The 16759-nt window shown below is 40.2% G+C and overlaps 2 protein-coding genes across 2 annotated transcripts; one reads left to right on the top strand and one right to left on the bottom strand.

Annotated features, from left to right (window-relative positions):
* Positions 1-2491: 2491 nt before the first annotated feature.
* LOC114355250 (uncharacterized) lies at positions 2492-7363 on the top strand (the record flags this gene model as incomplete). The annotated part of the gene is made up of 5 exons (XM_028307982.1): positions 2492-2582; positions 3231-3269; positions 5113-5199; positions 5390-6151; positions 7263-7363. Coding segments are annotated over exons 1-5 (1080 nt in total), but the record flags the coding sequence as incomplete, so codon positions are not given.
* Positions 7364-12474: 5111 nt separating this feature from the next.
* Positions 12475-15093, bottom strand: LOC114355249 (chitin-binding lectin 1-like). The gene is made up of 3 exons (XM_028307981.1): positions 15090-15093; positions 14381-14467; positions 12475-12725 (listed from the first exon to the last, which is right to left on the bottom strand). The coding sequence occupies exons 1-3, from the start codon at positions 15091-15093 to the stop codon at positions 12484-12486; spliced, it is 333 nt and encodes a 110-aa protein (XP_028163782.1). The 3' UTR covers positions 12475-12483.
* Between the last annotated feature and the right edge of the window lie 1666 nt (positions 15094-16759).

The raw sequence follows: 16759 nt of genomic DNA, 5'->3' as shown, positions 1-16759 counted from the left end.
AAAAGGATTTTACGCAACTCCACCTCTAAGGGGATAAAACGGGATCAACGCGTAAGAAGTCACTGGCGGCCGCTAGTTATATCTATATTACAAAGATCTCCAACAAGATAATATGTTTTAACAAAATTTATTTATTCACAGAGGATGGAATACACGCGGGTTTCCTAAACTTTAGGTCCTGGGGGAGAACAAGCAATAATGACCACCACCGGCAAGCATCGTCAGATTTTCTCCATAAAACAACAATAATGGGAGTTATTTTTATTAGCATTAGTTTGTCCTTGTTGGTATGGTAGAGCTAGTTAGATCGAGGGCGGCGCGTCTGGGCGGATCGATGGCGCGCGACACTCCGGCGCCGTCCCGGCCCGTGGCACACTGGGCGGGACACGGGAGATGGGACATTTTCGTGTCTCTTATTAAAACTATTTTCTTATCTTTTAAACAAAAATATAACATGAATAATCTTTTAGATCTATTGTTCGCAAAGGTTTACTAAAACCATGAAAATATAACTAAATACCAACAAAAAAGTGGAATTTTTCGTCTGTTTTCCTATAACTACTCATTTACACCCTAAGCTTTAAAATTACCTACTTAAGTTATGATTTTTTGGACTCAATTATAAATCATTTTATCCTCAAGGCAAGCTCAAAATACCTATTGATAACAGATTTTATTGGGTTCGATTAACCTACAACCCAAAAAATGTTACTCAAAATCAGTTAAATTGATTGTTTATAGCAGTAACCAAAACCGAAGCCACAAAGCAAAACTCTACATTACGTAAAGACTTTCATTCTCAGTGTAAACTTCGCCCTCCAACTGAAATCGAAAATGCTCTCACTGTGCGTCGGGCATGCCTTACTCTCGCGCGAAAGATTCGGTCCAATCAGTGCTCATCTCTCTCCCGCCCGCGCCATAGCGCCATACTCTATAAACCCTCCACCATAAACCAGTGACTCGACTCTGCAGACACCATCAGGGGAACCTGCTATTATGACCACCTTTAAATAATTAAGGTTAGTATTTAATTACATACTGTCTCTACTTAGTTACATATGTTTATTTTTTCTAGAAAAAAAAACCATAACAGTGATTGAAATGTACATAATTCAAGCTTGCAATAGAATATTGGAGTATTAACTGTGTAAAATCACTTCTACCTCTAGATACATAAGCAATACTTAATTAATGGTGTTGTATTACCATACCAGTATTACCATACCATCCAATTAACGCAGCTGCTTGGTTTTAATGATATTCCTCGTCCTGAAGAAAGCATCAAGGACGTTTTTTTACGTTTTTAAATACATTGATTAGGTATAATTTAATAGCTGTTAATATGAAAATAGAGCTTTAGTTTAAATAATGTTGTCATTGTTCTGCCGTGCCGTTAACTTATGTAGCGTTGTTGTAAACATATACACAGATAATTACGTTTGTGTAGTGAATTGCGTAGTGTACAATAAAATGTTTTCTATATATTATTTGACGTTAAATTAATCAATTTGCGTCCGTCTTTTCAGTAGGCTTCTTTTAGCTGGCCAATCATAGCAGGAGGACTATGTTTTGCAGTAGATGTCCTGTCGCTGAAATGATGATGATAATGATTTGCTCTATCTTTTGCTAAAACAGTGTTCAAACTTAGAACTCTTCCTATATTCTTTCGATTAATTTCGTTGCGGGTCCGATGACTGCTTAACTTTCCTCCGTTACAAACTTGATCTTCACTGGTTGGGTTTTTATTGGCGGTCAAGCTGTAGATCCTGGCCACACAGGAGTTTCAGAGCGGTGGAAACGAGATGTAGGAATAGTCCCGTTAATATTCAACTGCTTCATCATCATCATCATTTCGGCCATAGGACGTCCACTGCTGAACATAGGCCTCCCCCAATGTTTTCCACAATGGCCGGCATCTAGCGCCTTCCTGCTATCTTAATGAGGTCGTCGGTCCACCTTGCGGGTGAACATCCTGCGCTGAGCTTTCCGGTACGTGGCCTCCACTCCATAACCTTGCTGCCCGTCGTCCGTCAGTTCTGCACTTATTTATTATTCTGTGGTTCTGCATACTACCTATTTGCCATGCACATTGCCACTTCAGCTTGCTAACCCGTTGGGCTATGTCAGCGACTTTAGTTCTTTTACGGATCTTGTCATTTCTGATTCGTAAACGGCTTGTCTTTTGTAAATGTTTTGTTTATAATAGTCGGCCGTTTGGTGTAGCGGTTCGAAGCGGACTACTATTCCGGAGGTTGCAGGTTCGATTCCCGCACAGTACAAACATTTGTGTGCATGAACGTATTTGTTTGTATTGGACTGGGTGTTTTCTATGTTTAATATGTATGTACCTATTTACAAAAAAAAAAGTATTTAAGTATGTTTATATATTCGTTGTCTAGTACCCATAGTACAAGCTTTGCTTAGTTTGGGACTAGAAGCGCAGTGTAAAATGTCCAAGGATATTTTTTTTTAATTTGTTCAGCAGTGGGCGATGGGCGCGCGCGCGGAGTCGCGGCCGGAGGCGTGCGCGGCGCTACTCACGCTGTGCTGGCTGTGCTGCTGGCCCGACGACTCCAACTCCGGTACTTTATCACTGCTTACTGAGCTTCCACCCGCGTCATCGAGGTTACCGGTGACCAGAAGGCCGGGTTCCACCTTGGCCAGCGTCTTAGCCTAACGATCCAACGCGGAAACGCTGCCAGCTTTCAGGGCACCGCTAACCTCACCGACGGATCTTTGGATACTTTTTGAGATGATACCAATGTAACTTTTATTTTCCTTTACTGCTTACTTAGAAATAGATACCTATGCTCTTCAATATTTACAAACTAAGGGCTTGTTCCCACGAAGACATCCTGTTTTTTGCAGGATCCCGTTTAATAGAAACGTGTTTTAATAAAGTTCACACGAACATCCCGTTTGCAGTCCCGTAATAAACCGATCCGTTCGATTATGTAAATAGAATTTCAAACATAGGCACATGTGTTTACGAGTACACGACAGTTCAGTTTTACGGGAGAGTCCAAAACTGGATTGACGTGGGAGAAACGAGCCCTTATCTTATAACATAATATAGGTATGCAAGAACTACTACAATAAGCTCCCGTTGTTGCTCCCGTCAAGATTCTTCGATATCAGATAGTTCTTGATAGACTGCCTACTTTTTTACAAACTCCTTGGTTATAACATCTGTATGATCAGTAGTTTCAATGATCGCCGTGTGTTTTCAGACACGTCTCCCGACAATCCATGGAAGCCAGTTGTGGGTGGTACGTAAATTGAATGTGTGTCACTCCTAGTAGTCAGACATTGTCACTCAATTCACTCATCCATTCATCTTAGATCACACAATATGTCCAAACCATGGTGTTTCCGTACATGAAGTACTTACCTCTTTAAGCGATCTATAAATACTATTTTCTGTCCTTGGTCTGCCCAGAAAATAAGGCAATAAATACTAATCATAAAAAAATCAAGGCTACCAATTAAGTATCTTATAATGCTTTCAAAAATATGAACTACCTACGAGTACGTCCTTAGTTTGTACAAACAATGGATTGCAACTTAGATGCGAACTATTTTTTTTTTTCTAAATCTCAACCAGGAATTGAACCTGAGACCATCCGAGTTCAAATCAAATTACTGCGCCACTACTCCGTCCGTGGAATCATTTTTATTTTCTATTCCACATTAGGTGGGAACGACTAAGCTGGACACGTGGTCCGACTGCTTTGTCCGACTAATCGGACCACGTGAACTTTTTTTTCCTGTTGGTTCGATTAAGGAGTCGGACTATCAAGACTTTCTGTTCTTAAGGTTACATGGTCCGACATTTAACCGCCCAACCTATTTGAAAGAAAGAAAGAAAGATACATTAAAATTTATTATTTCATTAACTCAACACTATTTCATTGCATTTTCTTGATTGAAAAACTATAACAGACCTATTCCTTTTAGTTCAAACCAAAGTTTAACTGAGTTGAACTTTCAGGAAAAAAAATCCATAGTTTCAATAATTTTTCTAGAAATTTGAAATAAACGGAATATATTTTCCTAAAAATTCAACTATAATAAATCTATTGAATATTTTTGATAGATGTTTAGGCTAGTTTCCTAAAAAAAATGTTTTCGTCCGTCAATTTTAATATAAAAAAATATTGGACTTGAATTATTTAATTGCCAATCAAACAAATAATTTCAAAGTTATAGTGCGTTGAAGTTCCGCGTGACGTCACAAAGTGCAGCACTTTTACGCACTCACTGACGTCACGGGCCTTTTCTTTAGAACTTTGGCACGCTTTATCTCTTTACATTTTCATTAGTTTTAAAAGTGAAAAATAGGTGTCGAGTATTTTTTGATAAGCTAACTGACGGACTAATTAAAACTCTTGCTTTTTACCCAGGAAACATCCCTATTGAAAATTTGGAAAACAAATGAATACCTACCTACATAACCTACTTATCTATAATAATATAAACATTTAGGAAATGTTTATAAAAAAAATCCGTGTATTTCAACTTCCTTGAAAGATTACTGAAGAAAGTTGACTTTACGGTTTTTTTCCTGAAAGTTCAATTCAGTTGAACTTTGAATTGAACTAAAAGGAGATCGTTTTACATTGAATGAAACAATCTTTAATTAAAAATATTTATACCTTTACATATTTGTATTATTTTTTCAAATCAATATTGATTTAAATTTATTATTATAAATTTATTTAATAGTGAACCTTTCCATGCCAAGCCGTTCACGAGGAAGCTCTTGTTATTATTATGACCAAAGAGCATCGCATTGGTAGTTAATGTGAAATTGACACGAGAAATAGTTTCCATGGATCGATTTTGTTGCATACCTGCACCCTTAATTTATTTCAAGTCCGATTAGTCGGACGAAGTGGAATTGCGATTCCTTGTAGTCCGATTAATCGAACCAACAGGAAAAAAAAGTTCACGTGGTCCGATTGATCGGACAAAGCAGTCGGACCACGTGTCCAGAGGGAGCGTAACGTACTTTGCTTACATAGGTATGTGCCAAATCACTGTATTATTATGAATTGTTCATGGAATAACAACTTAATATTGTTATAAAGCATAAATTGTATAATATTCCAGAGTCCGGAGGCCGCAGTCGCTCTGGAGCCCCCTTCGGCCGACGCATGGCCAGTAGCGCCGTGTCTCTACATCTACCGAGCACTTCAGGTTTGACTATGTCTTTACTTTAAGAACGACTATTGACTGTGTATATTGTAGGTGTTAATATAAAGATCCCTCTCCGCTTTTCATTGATGGAATAACACTAAGTAGAAAGGTCATCATCATCAATTTCTATCTCAACCATCATTACCATTGTAGTAAACAAGTACCCAACAACAGTCTGAAATGTTTCCAGGATATTCCAAGAAGCCGTTATCAGCGCACAGAAGCCACGAAGAAATAAGAAGCCGAAGAAAGTCTCACCACGAGGCGCCCACAGCCGACGCCCGCTACCACTCCGCGCCCAGCGTCATCGACGAGGTCATCCACCGCCGCGACTGGGAGCGCTCCACCAAGGAACTCTACATCCCGCTCAAGCCAGAAAACGAGTGTCCCTCCGGCAGCACTCCCAGCCTAGACAAAGCGCCATTCGCTGAACCCGAATCGTCGTCCGTAGAATGCCTGCAACCTGAAACCCAACCAGTTAGACCGTGCAAAAAACATTACACTAACATCAAATCTTCTAAAAAGTGCAAAGAATCCAACAAAGATGACATCAAAGACACCGATGCTACTGAACTCGTCCCGCCTACGAGTGATTTTCATGAAGTCGTCCCGTCTACAAGTAATTTTTACATAGGGGATACTAATGAGGAATCTTCTATCCTGGTTAAAGCGTCGACCTCTAATTATGAGGAGTTTATAGAGTCTGAAAGAGTCGCAGAGGAAAGAAATAAGTCAATTTACAAACCGAAAGAAGCGAAGCAGTCGTTAAACGAGTCTATTCGCTTGAAGGAGGTGCCGCGGAAAAGTTTGGTGCCTCTCGAGGAGGGCGAGGTGTCGAACTACGAGTTCCTGCTGGCGGAAGACATCGATGGAATCGACCGCTCGGGGGCCGAGCATCACACGATTGAGTCGCGGATAAGCCTCGCGAGGCCGTTCCCTCCACCTTCAGTTGGTGAGTTTACTATTATTAAGTTGGTGGTCCTTGTTGCACTAACAAATCAATAACCAACAGTGCCAATAGTAATATAAAATTGCTCGGTAGCTTACAGACTTAACTGGATCATCGACCTCACTGTTGATCCAACAAAATCGATCCCACCAAAACATTTTCATGTAAAATATTGCCAAGGCGAGACCATTATGGCTTCCACTATCAAAAAGTTATCAGATGTCCTTTAGAACTAAGCCTCTAACTCTACACTTCCTATCTCTATGTGGCTTGGCCGCTTCGTTGTCTATTAACAAGTGGACTATAACGGCTGCTTTCATACGTAACTAAGTAGTTAGTAGTAATAAAGAGGAAGTCGCCTGGTAAACGAAAGATCGTGGGTTCGATTCCCACCTTAAGCAATTCGATTTTCTCAAGCAATATAAAAAGCTTATAAATAACTTGAGAAAAAATCGAACTGCCTAAGGCGGGAATTAAACCCACGACCTTCCGCTTGCCGGGCAACTGCTCTTCCACTGAGCTACTTAGACACTGGATGAACCCGTCGAAATTTTCAAGTGTAATACGCTGTTACAGCCAGCGTTTGTTTCATCAATGTTAAGTATACCTACCCTACATCTAACAGAAATATTGTTGCAAATATTTAACTGTCAGTTAAGATGAAACAGCTCTTTTACATATCATATTTAAGTTATTTATAATTTTCAAATTAGTTTGAGATGCGACTCTTAATGCTAAAAATTTAATAACTAAATATAAAAAGCTGTTATAATCATACTCCTTCAGTACACTGTATGCTAAACAAGCACCTATACAATATAGGTGTCACAGACAGCCCACTATGCAGGGGGTGCATGGAGGCAGAGGAAACACCGCAGCATGTGCTCATGGAGTGCAGTAGCGTGGAAGAAAAACGGGCTCAATTTCTTCGATCACCGTCGTCGCTACAGGAAGCCTGCAGCAGCCTGGACGGGCTGCTCGCCTTCTGGGGGGATCTGGGGTGGTTGGAGTAGGAAGATAAACCACAAATCGCGCACAATGGCCCTATCATGAGGCTAAGTGCGGTATTCGATTGCCCTGCAAAACTAACTAACTAACTAACATACTCCTTCAGAGACGGTGGGCTACGACGGCGGCGCGTGCTACCTGGCGGAGGCGGGCCCGGTGCGCGGGCCGCGCGCGCGCGCGTCGCTGTCGCCGCTGGCCGCCAGCCTGCGCGCGCGCCACGCCAGCGACGGCGACATCCTCGCGCCGCCGCAGCGACCCGAGTCCGGCGCCTTCTCAGGTACAGTATTACTTGCCTACACTATAGCACAGTACCTCTAGACTCTAGCATGAACAACTTTCGTCTTCGAATCGTTTTCGTATTCGATGAAATTCGATACTCAATCTTCGAATTAAATGATAACGTGACAATTTTGATTCTCAAAATAAGTTTCGTGCAACCACGTCTCATACTAAGTTCACTTTACGACACGTTATCAACTAAATCTTTTGATGGCGATTCGAGTACGCAAACGATTTGAACTCGAAAGATTTTCGTGCTAGGCGTACAGATAGTACAGTATTACGAGGCTGAAACAAGTCAAGAACGCCTGACAAAAGAATACTGTACTACGTACTTTTACAACTATTATGATCACAAGGAGATATACAACCTAGTAGAGTTAATTGCGCACTTAGCAGCAGTAACGTCACATCGACGCTCTGGTTCATAGACACGGGGCGAAACGCGGGGAGGTGTACGGGTAAGTGGGAAGGAGAGTCGCATTCCAGCGAGGTGTGCAGTGATCAGATTAAACATTAGCATTTCGTGGACACGTAAACAAGACCCATAGAAAATTGTGTTAATCCTCCTCCTCAATGTCAATGTTAACATTTTAATGTCGGGGCAAAGGTCTACCGTGGGTAGTTTGCTCTTTAATAATGACTCACTTCAAGTCTTCAGTTAACATGAACTAGCAAGCGGAAACACTTTAAACCTCTGTATTTCTTTCCGCAGAGAGTGATCTAGACCTGGATTTGGAGGGCAGCGAGGAGAGGCCGCCGGACTACGACGACATCCAGCAGTACACGTCGCCCAAAAAGAAGGAGACTGCTATTTAAATCAATGATTTTTCCCAAAACAGCAGTTTTTTATGAGAAAGAAAGCAGTTTCATAGGTGGAAAACTGATCATGAAAGGTGGAAAAAATAAAACACCAGAACTTTGCATAATTTATTTATAATTTTGGGAAAGTTTAGCCGCCACCTACTTAGTGATAGGTCGGCCGAAATCTGTCAAAACTCCTACCCATTCTTAAGTATTACTTACATACCTATAAATAAGTTATTTCAAACAATTTGATGTTAGTGATACTTATCATTGTTAAGTATGTATTTAGTGTACTTTCTTCGCCATATTTATTTATTAAAATAAACGAACTTAGAAATAAACTTCGTGCCATTTTAGAGACGAATTAGTGAGAATTTGCTGTTGTAACTTAAATATTAATGATGTACTGCGAAGTGTATCGATGTGCCTAACTATTGTGTCAAGTTAACTATTTATATTCAATTATTCATTAATGTTTTAAACCTACACGTAACCATGTTGGATGAATGTTGTAATGGGGAAATTAACTACAATTAAATTATTAAGAATGCTATCCATATAAAATACATATTTATACCTATCGTAGGTAGGCTTCTTCTACTAAGATTATCTATCTCTATGTATCTCATTTTGATAGCCCAATAAATAAATAAATTATGAGTATTAGTTATAATAAAAAATACGTGTTACAATTTAATGTTAATTGTTGATTATGCTTTAACTAAGTATTATTTATTATTGTTAACGTGTATTAACGACGGGCTGCTACAATGAGTATTTAAACGCATAAAAAATCAATTTATCCAGTCAATTGAAAATGTAAGTTATTAAAAGCCTGCTTGTTGCAAAAAAAAAAACAGATTTTGTATAAAAAGCTATATTTTTTCACGAATACTTCAATACGTAGCTATGTACATTAAAATTAAACATTATGTAATAATATTGTATGTACAACAATGTAACTTACATTGTCTCTATTTATTGTCAATGAACTGGTCAATATTGTTTTTATCTTCTTAATTAAAATTGGTCATAATTAAAAAGCGTTTTTTAAATCTATTCAGCGAAATAATTTCTTCTTTTAGCCCTGATTATTGTGGTTAAAGCTATTAGCATCTTTATAGAGCTTTTCAAGCGCACTTAACTTATTAATAAATTTTAATTTTAATAGATGCTAGAATATTTGACGGCATTACATGGTAGGAATATAATAATTAAAGGATTTGTTTTGACTCGATTTATTCGCGCCACACTTCCACAACTGCCTGCGAGATGTCGCTGCATGTTCTCCTTTTGAATTTCTCGAACGATGCCGCGATGGCTGCCAAGCGAGAGTGGTGCTAACGTGACAGCTGTTGTAAATTATTTTTTTCGTTGTTTGTTCTTTTGTTATCAGTAAATACTTGCGTGCTTTGTGATCAATGTGTACTGAAAAAGTGTTAGTTTAAGTGGTGTTACGTCTTGAAAGAAAATTTGACCTGGCCGCCCATGTGCTCGCGCGCAGTGACTACCTACCACGAAAATGAAACCATGAAAGGCGTCTGCATCATCTGCAGTATCCAGAAACTAAAGAAAGGTACGTGCAATCCGTTTCTTCTTCCACCGGGCTATACTTCATATTATTGTTTTTCCACTCAACCCTGCTTTTCCAGCATTTTTTACGAAGCTTAACGCGCTATTTTTGTCATCACAAAGTAATGAAGTAAATTTGAATTTGGAATTTCATTCCAATAAAATTCAGGAAAAAATTGTCAAAAGTGTTGCAGAGTGCATTTTTTTTAATTTTGCTTGAAACACATGAACATTCAAATGATTTGTTGAAAAACATTGGAAACTTCTACCTTAGACCCACAGCTAAAGGATTGAAATTATTATATTCAATACACTCCATAGTTTTCCTCATAGCTGTAAATAGTCAAATAAATAAATATATTTGAATATATGTAATGTATAGCCTGACCAGGAACATAAAAACCCTCGCCATGTTGCGGAAAACTAATGGTACTAATTTCTTTTAATGGCAACAGTAACTGAAAACTTCACTGACATGTCACCTTGCATGTCAGTCTATTGCTGTCAAAGTGTAAACAAACTTTATTTTAAATGTGCGCAATTGATTTTGTGAATTAAATTGCTAAAATCTTTTTATAGTCGTGAAAGAAAAGTGGTTCACAATGTGTTAAAGTATTTGTCGAAGAGAAATACTAAGGGTTCGGACAATATTTTCATTGAATAATGTTTCCGACAAAGGTTGTCAAATTGACTGACATGTTTATCGTATAGTACAGTCCACTATGAAAATTAGCTGTGGTTTGTTTCAACTACCTATTTTAATTTTTTTTGTCACTTTCTTAGTGTTGAATTTTATGGAATTGGTAAAGAAGTACCGAGTTTGAAGCGTTCATGAGCAGACATTGCAGTTGAATATTCAAGATTATTGATGAATAATAAAATAAATCCTACTAGCTCGATTGATGGTTTCATTTAATTTATTTAAACCAGGTTACCTATAATAATATTTTTTCGTTAATTTATGAAAATATCAAATTAGCCCGTAATCCTAAATCCTGATACATAAAGATAGCCTATTAATTTAACACAGGTACGACTGTACTCAGTGTTGCACTATCAAATGCAATTGACGCGCCTCTATGCCAGGGTTTTTATGTTCCTGGTCAGGCTATACCTACTTAATAAAGGTTATTTAAAAAACGGTTGGTAAATAACTATTTTTATTATTTTTATAGTCATGAAAATACAAAGTTGGCACATTTAATATTTAGAAAGCCAGAGTTACAGACATTGAGAAAAACAGTAAAATGCATGCAACATCGATTATTTAATTTACATTTATTTTGAAATTACATTTTATGTACTGAGTAATATCATCATATTAATAGATAGCATTACTTGTGTAAAAAATTGGATAAGTACGTAATTTATCTTACTTTATTTTTGGACGCTTAACTTTGGAGCAACTCTGTGTTTGTAAACTGTTTTAAAGGTTTATGAATGGCAGGAAATTCTTCACACCACATGACCATGTGGTCAACAACAAACTTACTCTAACAAACAAAAAGTTTTTAGAACTGCGGACATGTCTTGTACTTATTTATCATACTTTAACAATCACTCTTCACAGCATTTGCAGCGCAAACAACGAGAGTACGAGTAGATAATACAAAATTGATTATACCTAGGTATATTGATAGGAACCTTATCATATTTTAATTATTAAAATGTTTATAAACTTTTAATTTAAGATATAATGGACGTTAGATGGATCTTGGATATTTACAACATACATTAATTAGAGACCGTAATCGTTAATATCGAAGCGTTGATCTGAAAGTACACTTAAGTACAGGCCTTCCTTACTCTAGAAAAAGGTATTTCTAATACATAGTTCGTTTCAACTAATAAATGACGTCTCATCGTTATCATCATCATCTCAGCCATAGGACGTCCACTGCTGAACATAGGCCGCCCCCAATGCATTCCAATGCTTTCCAATGGTTGGTAGCGGCCTGCCCGGTTGGTAAATGACGTCTACTGCTGCAAAGGCCTCCCCTACAAATATTCACAATGAGCGGTTCTTGCACTGCCCGCATCCAGGTGCTTCCCGCAACCACAGACCGGAGGGCGTAGTGTAGACACGCCTCCTACTAGAAACTAGATGGACCGAGACGATCTGGTGATACATCATCATCATCAACATCATTTCAGCCATAGGACGTCCACTGCTGAACATAGGCCTCCCCCAATGTCTTCCACATCGCACGGTTGGTAGCGGCCTGCATCCAGCGCCTCCTGCTACCTTTATCAGGTCGTCGGTCCACCTTGTGGGTGGACGTCCCACGCTGCGTTTTCAGGTACGCGGCCTCCATTCCAGAACTTTGCTGATGATACATAAAATTGAAGTAACTTTACCAAAATACACATACCTATTAAATATTTTCAACCGACTTCAAAAAAGGAGGAGGTTCTCAATTCGACCCGTATGTTTTTTTTTTCTATGTTTGTTACGCGATAACTCCGCCAATTATGAACCGATTTGAACAAATCTTTTTTCGGCGTATAGGTAATACCTCAAGGGTGGAAAATTGGGGATGAACTTTTTATACGCAATATTTTTAATTTTTAGTTTTTTTTGTGTTCACGCATTTGGATTCGGTTTTATTTTTTTTTAAAGTTAATTATTATTAGTTTTGCGTTGAATTGAACGAGAGATCTACGTAAATCTATCTGGCATCCACCATGTCTACTTCGATCCTCGGTATGACGGCGGCGGGTGGCGCGGGCGTCTTGCCTGGAGCCGGGGGGGCCGTTGGGACCGGCGGGGGCGGCGGGGGCCGCGGGGGCAGCGAGGGCGGCGCGTGGTGCGCTCGCGCGGGGTCGGGCGACGACGCTGCCGGGTAGACGGGCGTCGGCGCGGGAAGCTGGCGACACAGCTTCGCCATCGCGCTCGCGCTGTCCCGGACCACTGGAAACCAAGATGATATCAGTCATTAGACTCCTCTCTCTCTCCTTCATGACGATCGTTATGGCGTGAGAGAGCTGATTATGCTTGCCCTTTTGTCCCTATGGACATGAGCTCCCCTGGCCTACCTGGAAATCTTTAAATAAACTTCGGACGCAGGTTGGCCGTAGTAAGGACAATCTGTACAAGTCTTGGATGGCTCAAACTTGGAGTGCAAGTGTGGTTTTCTTCCTCAGTCGACGAAGCACATGATGTCGTGCCCTGCGTGCAGTTGTTAGGGCACGCAGGGCACGACATCATGTGCTAAGAAGGCTACTGACAACGCCATTCTTGTGGCGGAGTTTTGGGCTGACGCTGTGTTGGTTTGTTGTCGACACGGCAAGAAGAAGAAGAAGTCATTAGACACTTACAATCTATTGATTGGTCTTTAGGTCCTAATCTGATACCCAATGGGTCAAGGAAGTTAAGCATTAAAGGCCGAATCTTCAAAGTACATACTAAAGGCGATTCGGACAGTACCTCACTTTAGACAACGTACTACAACGTACCTACAGATTTTTTTTTAATAAAGTCCCTCAATTAAGTATTCAGTACCGAGATGGATCTTTTTTGAATCAACATTTACAATGAATTCATTATCCAATTAATTGCGGGTCATATTTAGTAGGTACGAGTAGTTACTTGTTGACGTGCGATATTGACACGAGCGAAATGCAGGGTATGGCCTAGGCCTAGGCTTTAAATGCAAATATACCGTCAAAGTTGCGTACTTATGCAGTTCCAAATACTCAAAGAATTGCTAACGATCTAGTTAAGCGAGCACTTTCACGCCAAATAAATATGAGTCACTTGACACGATTTGTAAATTGGCAGGTCGCCAGCACATGGGTCCTACCCTCAAAACATCAGAATACTGCCACCGCACCGCCCGTCTCTATCCATCCTGTCTGCGCCACAGGGTGGGTGAGAAAAGCTAGTAGAGACGAATAGAAAATCTCGCGGTTGTGTTTCGTAGTAGACCCTCAAACCACCGGCTTTATAGCTTGGCTGTGAAACCACTTGGAACAGGCCGGATAATTGATCTTCATTGTTTTGGCTGATAGTAATAATGTTATCTATCGACGAAGGCGTAATATTTACACAAGATACACGTATTATTAGATGATTGATATTACAAAGACGAATGTGAAATCTGAGTGCTCAACTATTAGGCTGTTTTAGGCTTATACTGCAGCCTGTTCTGCATTCATGTGCCAATTGTCACTGTGCCATAGTGTTTAACTCGTGAATAACTTATTAAACCTGGATTGGATTGGATTGGAATACGTCAATCCAAAGCACAATATTTCAAGTATTTGCTCCGCAAAAACAATTTATGGCAATCTATTGCCTCACGCAAGACTTGAAAATCTTAACCCGATGCAATGCCTCATCAGCGAGTGATTAATTAACCACATCCTAGTCACACTTTTTAATGTGCTTGAACCAGATATCGTAGGGTGAATGAGCTTGATGTTCGCTAAGAAAGTTGATTATGAGCTGCAAAAGTCTGGTGAAGATTGTCACAAGTCCACCTCTACTTAGAGTAGCCTCATACAGTTTGGCACAAGGTTCTTGAATTCTTTCGATTAGGATAAAATAATACAAAGCTCGCTGACCTGGCTGCACGGGGTAGGTCGTGGTGACGGGCTGCGGCGGGCGCGCTGATACGTGCGTCTGCGACGAACAGTCTTGTTGCACCAGTTCTAGAACACGAGAATAATGTCAGGTACCACACAATTACTAAGCAGATTGCAATACTTTTCACTTACCTAATGATTAACGCCGGAAAAGTTTAATTTGCTATAAAGAAACACAGGTTACGGCGTCATTGCACAAGTACGTTTATTAATTTAGTTTGCGCGCAGAATCATTATGTGCTTGTAAGAGTTCGTTCGTTTCAGCCGAATGACGTCCACTGCTGGACAAAGGCCTCCTCCAAGGTTTTCCACAATGAACGGTCCTGCGCTGCCCGCATCCAGGCTCTTCCCGCGACCTTCACCAGAACGTCGGTCCACCTAGTTGGAGGCCTGCCCACGCTATGTCTTCCAGCCCGTGGTCGCTACTCGAGAACTTTTCTGCCCCAACGGCCATCGTCTCTACGAGCTATGTGCCCCGCCCACTGCCACTTGATTTTAGCAATCTGCGAGCTATGTCGGTCACTTTGGTTCTCCTGCGGATCTCCTCATTTCTGATTCGATCACGCAGGGAAACTCCGAGCATAGCCCGCTCCATCGCCCTTTGGGTGACCTTGAGCCTTCTTATGAGGCCCATAGTAAGCGACCACGTTTCAGATCCATATATTGTAAGAGTAATAAGAATCAATACTCATTATTAGGTATACTATGCTAGACTAAGCTTCAGATACAGCATCTACTTTAAAAATTCTACGAAGCATAATGGTATCAAAAAGCTTTTTTTTTTTCGGAAGGACCTTGCTGATAGCCGTGAGCGGCTTTTTCAGTTTCACCGGACAAGGTACCAAAAAAGCACTAGTTGAAAATTCTACACCAACCTTCAGGATCTTCAGGGGCCCGCGTAGACCTGGAACTGCCGCGCCTGCCGGTCATACGCTACAACACACATAACGTGCTACTCTACAGACTGCGCTACACTACGTGAAGGTTCAAATATTGACAAAAGTAAGGGAGAGAAAAAATTACAAACAATATGTACTTCTCTACTATACCAAATGTTACTCGACATTCATACAGCCCAAAGCGTTGGATCCATATCTGTGTACCTTTGAGTGAGATTGCTTTCATTGCGCATTTGAAAAAAAATACTGGAAATAATACACAAGCGATGATTCAATACTGGCAAGAAATGTATTGTGTCTGTATCATAAAGTACTGCTAAATAAAAAATATTGTGATTTATAAAGATTGAAAAAAGAAAAAATACTAACACTACTAAATACTAACTTAGATGCACTTGTATTAGATATTTCAGTGCCCAGCCTTAGAGGCAATAAAATTTGCTACCACTGTCAGGGAGACTACATGAGCCTACAAACTACAAGAGCTGAAGTGAACGGGTCATAAGAAAAGTGAAAGATCGAGTGGTCGCCGTGGTTACCCTTGACCCTCTTGACGCAGAAGCAGGCGAAGTAGGCCAGCAGCATGCCCAGCAGGCCCAGGATGCCGGCCAGCGCCACGTAGTACGCCACGTGGCTCGGAGGCCGCGCGCCGCCGCCGCGACCGCCCACGCCCATCGCCAAGCCTGCTGGCTGGCTTTCGACACCACGGATACATTTTAGAGGTGATAACACTGACCACAAGGTGGACCGACGACGACCTCATAAAGGTAGCAGGAAGGTGCTGGATGTAGGCCGCTATCAACCGGTAATCATGGAAATCATTGGGGGAGGATTATGTTCAGCAGTGGACGTCCTGTGACTGAAATGATGAATACTGACCATATAACGGTAAAGTAGTGTAGGCAGGCCTCCCACTCGGTGGACCGAAGATCTGGATGAAGTCATGGGAATGGTACTTGCCTGTGTACAGCAGGATAGGTCGTTGTGGAAATCCATGTGTGAGGCTTTTTGAAGCGATACTCGTACCATAATTTACTACATAATAAAAAACCACTAACTACTTAATCTAAATTGTACAATTTTAATTAGCTAAGATTTAGCAAACTATTTAATGGGTCGTTTGGTAGCTAGCTACCAAAGCCTCGAGAGAAACATCATCACTACTTAGTTCCCAATGTGTTAAATATTTAACAAATTGAAATAACTAACAATAGAACAAGAGTTCTTCTATCTAACTTCTAGCCAGTTTTAACTGTGATGGCGCATCATTGTAAGATTAGCAAACCTTCAAGGCTATATGAGTCATCAAAGATTTAACCTATTAAAAATCTTTCAAGAGTCATATGTACTTTCAGTCCCTATAATTTAGTTTAGCAGAAAGCATGAAATATTTATGCTATCTGCTGTTTCGTGAAGGAACCATGTTACATATTATTATGTAGTTGTAGTAGAATATGAC

The sequence above is a fragment of the Ostrinia furnacalis genome, unplaced genomic scaffold, assembly GCF_004193835.3.
Source record: "Ostrinia furnacalis isolate ACB-3 unplaced genomic scaffold, ASM419383v2 OfSCF2378, whole genome shotgun sequence".
Lineage (NCBI taxonomy): Eukaryota > Metazoa > Arthropoda > Insecta > Lepidoptera > Crambidae > Ostrinia > Ostrinia furnacalis.
The sequence above is the reverse complement of the archived record's forward strand: the minus strand, read 5'-3'. Positions and strand labels throughout refer to the sequence as shown.